Source organism: Bombus pyrosoma, linkage group LG16, assembly GCF_014825855.1.
Source record: "Bombus pyrosoma isolate SC7728 linkage group LG16, ASM1482585v1, whole genome shotgun sequence".
Classification (NCBI taxonomy): domain Eukaryota; kingdom Metazoa; phylum Arthropoda; class Insecta; order Hymenoptera; family Apidae; genus Bombus; species Bombus pyrosoma.
Genome location: NC_057785.1, coordinates 4079313 through 4087915, shown reverse-complemented (window position 1 = coordinate 4087915; position 8603 = coordinate 4079313). Strand labels below are relative to the sequence as shown.

The following is an 8603-nucleotide window of genomic DNA, read 5'->3' as shown; positions in this document are numbered from 1 at the left end:
ACATCCTGGTACCCACTCGAAATACAGACAACCCCATAAGTGTCTATTAATTTATACTCAGCAGGAGTGTGAAATCGATTTATACCCACTCTCGATTCATCTTCCGAAGCTTAATCGATTTGCAGCCCTACAGTAGGCTGTTATACCCTCTAATGGAATCCCTGTTTCGAAACTTTCACACTAATCAATTTTACAATAAAATATACGCTCATTTATATCATTTGATTTTATATAATTTTATTCAAAATTTAATTAACATTTTTATTTCCGTTTCAGGTGCTGTTTATTGGTACACAAACTTCTACAAACTTCTGTAAACCTCTACAAATAATCATCAAACCACGTGAGATAATGCTGTATTCTGATTATTCATTGTATTTATTATACATAGTAATATTTTCCTAACATTTTTGTTACTTTTTCAGGTACTGTTTATTGACATACAAACTTCTACTGACTATAGGAAACATCATTAAACAGCGTGAAACAGTGTTATACAACATTACAAACACACCTTGCACGATATTTGTCGTGACACATCCTGTTCCGAGTGTAATCGAGCAAGCCGTCGAAATCATGCGCTAATTTAACCATCAGCCCTGTCCAACGCGAAATTCTGAGCCACCTGTCTAATATCCACCTCTGCATCCGTTTCCTGTTTATGGGGGATGGCACCCCCTGCGGTGTCCTCGTGGTCGTGCCCTCCAGGAGGGCAGGATCCCCTGAACGTTGCATGCTTCACTGCACCACCTTTAGCCCATACTTTTTTTCCTCCATAGAATCGATTCCTTATCATAAAATATTCCAAAAGACGGCGAATTTTCAGAGAATCAAGAAATATTCTTTATCTAGGGTGAAAAGGTTGGTACACACAAATCTATAATTTTCTTAGGCGAAATAAATGTATTAGGTTGAAAATTATCGATGCCACAGGCTGCTTTGAAAATAGGATGATCAAGATAAGATCTATTCACTGCAGGAGATAAGGTTATCGTTACGTCGATCTGAGCGTCATGTATGGGACGTTTAATTCTCAAATTGTGCGTACACAGGGTTCCTCAGTAAACGTTGATTATAGATATTGAAATCTATGATAAATCGACATCCCGATTATTGCTATTGTGATCCTAACAAGATTTGCTCCATTGCAAGTCCATGAGCCTGACGTTATGCAAACATTTTAACATCTGTGGAGTTGTGTGGAATCTGTTCGTACAATTTGAAATATATAGATGAAGAGAATAACTTTTTAAGTAATAACCAGCAATTTTTATTGTTTGAATATCTTGGGTTTAGAAAGTTGAAGTTCATTGGTCTGCCCTCTGTTGACGATAATGTAATGTAGGATTCTGGATTATCCGCTAAGGATAAGACGAAAAGAATCTCGATTAGATTTCAATATTTTTAATACATATTTCAATCTACTCAATGCTATTAGAAAATTTGATTTCGAGCTGCTTTATTACTAATCAAAAAGATAGAGATGTTCCTTTGACCAGAAAAATGGAGCAAATGATATAATGGTACAAAATACAGTATTATTGTAGCTACAGTCAATAATTTATTTTTCACACAAGATTTAATTAATTAATCTATGACTGAAACAAATGGAATATCAAAGTTTAGAAATTTCTATTTCCGTGATAATTTAAAAAACGCGCATCTTAAGGTTGTTGAACGATATACATAACCCATAACACCAACCTCCGCAAACTTTCGATCATATCTGTCAATGCAATCTGTCTGTGTATGTTGTGTAGTAAAATTTATTTAATACGCTAATGTTCTGCTAAAACAGCAAGTGACAGAATGACGCATTCAAATCGAAATTCAAACTTGGCGCGCAGTCTGCTCATCGGCACAATTTCACGATCTCGTTACTCCTCGATATCTCGAGGTGATTTAAGTAGCCTTCAGGTCAAGCCTCAAAGACCAGCCAGTATTTTCGCTGAGCTGGGTTGTTGTTTACATCCTGTAGCCGCTCTTCGTACGGACATCCCGTGCGCGAGGGGAGCGGCAAAAATTCTCACGTGAAGTTTTATTGCCACCCAGTGACCACTTTCATTGCCCATCTTGTTTGCCCCTAGTATCTACCGTACAATCGTTGTGCACGCACGGAACCGAGAGCACAAGCAACTAGATAAAACACACACACGATGAAGGTAACGGTAACCACGCTCAGCGACGACATCTTCGTCCTGGACGTGATCGAGGATATGGAGCTGGAGAGTTTCAAGGCTCTTTGCGAGATCGAGAGCAACGTACCAGTCCATGAGATGGTGATCGCTTTCAATGGTCTACCATTGATGAACGACAAGAAATCGCTGAAGGATCACGGGATCCGTGACGGTGACGTGGTGATTTTGCAGCACATGCATCAAAGCGGGGCCGAGTTGAACCTTCACCCGCTAAACGGAGGTCAGCTTTAATACAGCACCATTATTTAAAGTGGCGATCGAGGCGGGTCGTGAGGTTAGCTTTTCGGCTTCGATTTACGTTTCTTTTTCACTGTATTGTCACGTCTCTCGATCAGATGTTACCAGACTTATAACGCACGATCCATGAATTTGGCTTAACAGACTCGATCGAGCATGTTATCCCCCTTTTGGTTTCACTATAGAATAGTGTCTGTTAGAATACAGTTTTTTTTTCTTCGTGTGAGAATCATCTAAGTTCCTCTCATCTTGTCCGCACACCTGTCCGGTTCAGTTTAGCACAAGTTTTTTGTATTCACTTGTGTTGAGTTTGATTTGTTAGAGATAGCTTTTGTCGCCATGTGCTTAGTCAGATCAATTATTTAAGAGCACACTATTGCGTAGTAAAGAAGAGAATGTACTAAATTCCAAGATACATATTACTCTAGCTATTCCCATGTTGGACTTCAGTTCCATCAGAGTACCAGGAGCATCCAGCAGTCGACAGCCAACAGCTTCCAGTAGCACTATAGCCAGAATGCAAAACCCTAGAAAGGAGGATGATCCAGAAATAATAAGAGACATGTTTTTGGCTAATCCAGATCAACTAGCATTGCTGAGCCAGAATAATCCCAAACTGGCTAGTGCCTTACTTTCTGGAAATCTTGGTGAGTCTTCCAAAAGTACATATTAAGAACTGTATTTTGGAAATTTAAGAATTTACTCTACAATAGATATTATTGATTTGTAGAGAGATTTACAACTGTACTCAGAGAACAAATAAAATTAAGAGAAGAGCGTGAGGCACAAAGACTAAGAATGATGAATGCAGATCCATTTGACACAGAAGCACAGAGGTTTATTGCAGAGGATATTAGGCAAAAAAACATTGAAGCAAACATGGAAGCTGCAATGGAGTATAATCCAGAGACATTTGGATCAGTTGTTATGTTATATGTTAATTGTAAAGTCAATGGATTCCCAGTTAAAGCATTTATTGATACTGGTAAATATCAATTTTATTTACATTTATAAATAATGAGTTATATACGTGCGTAAATGCGCAGTGATAAATGTCAGAGATCATCATTGAGCTGGAGACAAGATCATTTTTAAGTATTTTTGTTTGGCTGCTGTTTGTGCCAATGTGTCTATTTTTAAATTCCTGCATTTTGAAAGTCATTCTTTGTAGTATGTGGTACTTCATGGTGGGAGAAATTTAAATTTAGATATTGAAATCCGTGCTCTGACCTAGACTATACTTTTGTCTTCAAAAATTCCATGAATTTGCTCCTCTTAAAAAAAAACATTTCGCAATATATAGTAACATTACATTTTTAAAATTCAGGTGCACAATCAACTATAATGTCGGATGCGTGTGCCGAACGATGCCACATAATGCGATTGGTAGACACAAGGTGGGCTGGAATAGCACATGGTGTTGGAACTCAACGCATCATTGGCCGTATTCACATGGTACAAATTCAAATTGGTAATGATCATCTAACAACATCATTCACTGTCCTCGCGGAACAAAGCATGGACATGCTACTGGGTCTGGACATGTTAAAGAGGCATCAATGTTGCATAGATTTGAAGAAAAACGTGCTCAAAATTGGCACCACCGGTGCAGAGACGCCGTTTTTAGCAGAAGGTGGTCTTAAATATTTCTATGGTTGCACAATGTCTTTTTATCTGTTATACAACATAATGCTTAATTCTGATTAGGGGAGCTGCCGGAATGGCTAAGGTTAAGTGGTTATAGCGATGCAAGTATTTACGACACAGAAGATGATAAAGATGACAAGAGGGGAGGACCTCAAAGAGCACTGGATTATGGCTCCAGAGATGCGAAGAAGCAACGTCGCCAGCAGGGTAAGTATGTATCTGTCCAGGCTATCCTTTCTTACCATAATTCCTTATAAGATCCTGTGTTAAATAATTTGTGTAACATTCCATAATGAAACCCAATAAATTTCCTTTGTATATATGTTCCTTTATTGTGTATTTCGACTTTTAGTGGTGGCAATAAAAAAGGATATATTTATAAATCCAAGTAAATGTATTATGGACATTTTAATAATAGTATTGAATTCCAAGGAAAATTTTCAAAAATAATGCTCGTGATATTATCGCTATTATTTACTTTTCAATGTTGAAGTTTATGCAGCTGAATTTGATACAAGGCCTTATATGTTAGCCACTGTACCTTTCCTTTTCCTAGGGAGATTCAACTGAGACAAATCCTTCTAACTTGCCTGGACTAGTGACTTGAAACAGATAATTTATAATTGTGGCTTTTAATTTTATAATTTTATTTGTAGCTTGCTAGAATATAAAAAGACTTTCTTTAATGAATACTATGTATTTTAGAAGGGCAAGAAAGCAATAGTTCAAGTGGGACATCAAGCAGACTAGGCCCCATAGAAACTACAGTCTTCCCCCACGACCCATTCACAGAAGAAACAGTGAAAGAAATCGAATCTCTGGGATTCAGCAGAGTACAGGTCATCGCGGAACTGCGTAGATTTAATGGAGACAAAACTCAAGCCACCGATGCGTTGTTCACGAAATCCTTTAGACTATAAAACAACAAGGAAAGAAAAGAGAAATTGTGGAGGTTTCCATGTTTGAACAGTAAAGATAAGGGAATGGAAAATTTGTACTTGAATTTTGGTAGCGAATTTTCATATCGATTATTATAAAATCTGGAAACCACACTATCGAACCTCAGCTCAAGCAAGCATACTCACTGCTCGACAATTAGCATGAAATCGTGTTTCGGATTTTATTTCGTCGAGCAGATATTTTGATGTATGTATAGACATCATATTTCATTTAACTAATAAGTGGCTACTTCAGAGTAAAGCTACATATATCTTCTCCGATTTTTGTATTCTTTTTGCTAGATATACAGAAATGAAATGAATCGAATTTGGAATTTCAAGTGGAAGTCAGCGTGCTCTGATAACCTAGCCTACCATTATTGCAATACGCAATTTTAGGAATCAATATAAAATGGATTGAAAACAAAGTCATAAGTTAGGGGAGCAGCTTATTGCCTTCCGTGAAAGTTGCATCACGTTTGTAGGTGTCTCACAAAATTTTTATTTACTAGATTAGATAAAAGAAAATAGATTTCTGAAAGGATAATGTTTTAACCAAAGAGACATATTGCACGATTTGACGGACGTTTCGAGCTTCGCGACTAAAGATCAGTTTGCGATATCTCCAAGAATACATTAGTTTCACTTCTGTAATTTTATTGTTTACGTAAAAAAAAGAGAATTTTGTAATGTAAACCAATCACGCATCGATGAATTTACAAAGAATTTTTCATTAATTCTTTTTTTTTATTTTGAAGGGTTAAAGAATTAAGAGAAACACGAATAAACTTTGGGAACTTTTTATTGTTTCGTTCTTACAAACTTTCATGATTGAGTCTGCAAACAGACAATGTGAATTTTGTATCGTTACTATCTATTTAGGGTATATGGTATTTTTCTGTATTTTCTTTATATTATTATATCGATAAAAAAAGAAGAAAAAACATGTAACAAGCAAGATTCACCTATCTTTTCACTCGTGCGTGCAAATCATGATTCAGCGAAGATAATCTCAACCTTCCCTCGTCTGTCGAGAAAGGAAATGAAAATCTCGTTTAAAAGACAAGATTAGAAGTGAATGTATCACGATCGTACAAGATACAAAATGATGGAATATCATATGAAGGATAAAAGTTCGCTAGATCATGACCTCATTTAGGGTAGCTCGTTTGGCGCCCACTTTATTTCCACCATCTTGCCGGTACGAGCGGACTCTTGGCATGCAGTCGCAATTTTAATCACAGCTAGAGTTTCTTTGGGTAATACGGAGCATTCAGCTCTACCAAGTACAATGTCAATGAAGTGGTCCAGCTCTCGACGATAGCCATTCATGAATCTGCTGGCGAACGAATACCATATTGGTGCACTGGTTAATCCGTCGAGATTATATTGGGATGTGACACAGTGCATTGGCTGTTCATTATCTGCTTTGATCATACCCTTGGAGCCAAACACCTCCAAGCGTTGATCATAACCGAAGCTACTGTTCCGTGACAAGTCGATGGTCCCCAAGGTTCCTGATGGGAAATGCAAGGTCACTACAACTGTGTCGAAGTCATTGATCGCTTTTATCTCTGGAATGTGTGCGTGTGCCTGGACAGCAATCTGCAAGAAAATATTCCAACATTTAATAATTCATCAAATACCAGTCAATAGGATAGAAATCAACACCAATAGTTGTTTATGAAACCCTTTTATGATATTATGGTACTTATTGACTTTAAGTGCTCATAGTAGCAATTAAAAATCAAAGCTACATTCTGTTTTTAATTAGAACTGAAAATTTTTGTAACTATTAATTTCTTTTATCTGTACCCTATAATTTTATGAAGTTAGAATCTTTTTAAATCATGGAAACTTTATAATGCTATAGTATTTGTAAATTTAGGTCTCCATGGTATCAGTGAAGGACTAATCCAATATCCCACTTAAAACTCCAACTACAAATGTTTGATAGCGATATCCAGGGGGTCTCACCTTAATAGGATACTCTCCAAGGACCCAAGTCATGATATCAATATCATGGACCATACAGTCATGGAATATACCTCCGGACATCCTCAGATATTCTATGGTGGGAAGAGGAGAATCACGAGAGACCGTTTTGATGATCTGAACGTGTCCAACCTCTCCATTCCTCACTCTGCTCCTAACAGCAGAATAGCTGGGATCGAATCGCCTGTTAAAGGCACAGAACAATGGTTTGCCGACCTTTCTCGCGGTCTCGTAACATTTTATCGAGTTAGCGTTGTCCTCGGCGATCGGCTTCTCACAGAACACTGCCTTCTTCGCCTCCAAAGCTTTCCTTACAATGCCTTCATGTGTGTACGTAGGCGAAGCAACAACTACTGCGTCCACACTATCAACATGAAGAACGATTTTAATTGTTAATTGAACTCCTAATTGATCTGTATATTTTCTCTCGAGTTTAATCTACTTTGGATATTTTTATCATGAAATTAAGTAATTGTAATGGAAATGTTTGGGGTTTGGAAGGATTATTTCTGGTAATAATCGAAAGATCAGTAGTGGGGAATATTAATACAATAATCCTCCATATCCCAGAAACAAGTGACTTTTTGAAAGTTTCTTTTAAATTTGCTAGTTAATGATTTGTTATTTTTAATTTTTCCTATTTAAAAATCTAACTCATTTGATCACTTTTGTGATATATACATCTTTTATTGTATTTAAAATGTTTCCCATAAGAAAATCTAAATTACTTACTTAGGATCATTGTACACTTTGTCTGCTTGTTTGCTATTCAAGAAGACAACATCGTCAAGTTGCCAGTACTCCTTGAGGCTCATCCATTTAGAATCGACATCATCTACGATGTAGAGCAGTTTGACACGCGAACTGGTAATAATATTGGACAGATGAATGGTTCCAGCACGACCGACTCCAAATAGAGCAAGTCTTACTTTAGGATGGAGTAGATCCTTCTTCAGTGCCAGATCCTCCAGATACCTATAATAACATTTAATCCATTTTCAGTCATGAAAGAGGAAAAGGAAAAGCGAACTAAGTAGTCTATATGAGTCTAGAACAACGTTCAACAACCGGCTTGAAACATATTAAAAGAGAAGAGATGAAGAAAAGTAAAATATAAGAGAATTGTTCCCAAGGCACATATTTTATGTCAATAGGTAGATACTATTTTGGAATAATTTATTTCTCAAAAAGATTTTGAAATTTATTTTCAAACAAATTAATATCTTGTTTTTATTTCAGTTACAAAGTGCCCAATTCTGCTCTAGATACAATATCATGTGATGAAAAGAAAGGAAGGGAAGAATATCTAGTTTGCATTAATTAAATTTTACACAAAACCTTCAATAAACTTGAACGATCTACTTGGAAAAATACTCACTTTTGATAAAGATAATCCTGCTGTGGAGGCCTTGGTTGTGGTTTTGTGTAAGGTGAGGCATCTTTGAATTTCGCAGTTGCCATTATGTCTTGTTAGGAATATGAAATATTAAATAAATAAGTAAAATATGAATCTCCGGATTCATCAATCGGCAGAAGACAGTCTGGAACGATGGACCTGTTATATATGTATATAAACGAGCTGGTTAAC

The 8603-nt window shown here is 36.7% G+C and overlaps 2 protein-coding genes across 5 annotated transcripts; one reads left to right on the top strand and one right to left on the bottom strand.

Moving 5' to 3' along the window:
* Positions 1 to 1883: 1883 nt before the first annotated feature.
* On the top strand, positions 1884 to 5361 carry LOC122576704 (protein DDI1 homolog 2). 4 transcript variants are annotated; one of them, XR_006319863.1, is made up of 7 exons: positions 1887 to 2418; positions 2864 to 3082; positions 3166 to 3420; positions 3763 to 4068; positions 4143 to 4289; positions 4788 to 5228; positions 5324 to 5361. XR_006319863.1 is itself a non-coding variant. In XM_043747374.1 (6 exons), exons 1-6 carry the CDS (start codon positions 2157 to 2159, stop codon positions 5000 to 5002), a joined length of 1401 nt encoding a protein of 466 aa, XP_043603309.1. In that variant the 5' UTR covers positions 1884 to 2156; the 3' UTR covers positions 5003 to 5361. The 4 variants fall into 4 exon arrangements, 3 of the variants coding, with proteins under 3 accessions (XP_043603309.1, XP_043603308.1, XP_043603310.1); XM_043747374.1 differs by having other exon boundaries at positions 1884 to 2418; positions 4791 to 5361; XM_043747373.1 differs by having other exon boundaries at positions 4788 to 5361.
* A 443-nt stretch (positions 5362 to 5804) lies between these two features.
* Positions 5805 to 8574, bottom strand: LOC122576707 (inositol 2-dehydrogenase-like). The gene is made up of 4 exons (XM_043747377.1): positions 8394 to 8574; positions 7748 to 7990; positions 6998 to 7379; positions 5805 to 6625 (listed from the first exon to the last, which is right to left on the bottom strand). The coding sequence occupies exons 1-4, from the start codon at positions 8474 to 8476 to the stop codon at positions 6176 to 6178; spliced, it is 1158 nt and encodes a 385-aa protein (XP_043603312.1). The 5' UTR covers positions 8477 to 8574; the 3' UTR covers positions 5805 to 6175.
* Positions 8575 to 8603: the final 29 nt, after the last annotated feature.

What these genes read in the sequence shown, in the direction of transcription:
- LOC122576704 (XM_043747373.1), top strand. Translation starts at nt 2,157, where the DNA reads ATGAAGGTAACGGTAACCACGCTCAGCGACGACATCTTCGTCCTGGAC. An exon ending in CCTTCACCCGCTAAACGGAG is followed by an intron (nt 2,419 to 2,863) that starts GTCAGCTTTAAT and finishes ATATTACTCTAG; the next exon opens with CTATTCCCATGTTGGACTTC. An exon ending in GAAGCAACGTCGCCAGCAGG is followed by an intron (nt 4,290 to 4,787) that starts GTAAGTATGTAT and finishes TATGTATTTTAG; the next exon opens with AAGGGCAAGAAAGCAATAGT.
- LOC122576707 (XM_043747377.1), bottom strand. Translation starts at nt 8,476, where the DNA reads ATGGCAACTGCGAAATTCAAAGATGCCTCACCTTACACAAAACCACAA. An exon ending in AAAGTGTACAATGATCCTAA is followed by an intron (nt 7,380 to 7,747) that starts GTAAGTAATTTA and finishes TCATGTTGATAG; the next exon opens with TGTGGACGCAGTAGTTGTTG. An exon ending in TTGGAGAGTATCCTATTAAG is followed by an intron (nt 6,626 to 6,997) that starts GTGAGACCCCCT and finishes ATTTTCTTGCAG; the next exon opens with ATTGCTGTCCAGGCACACGC.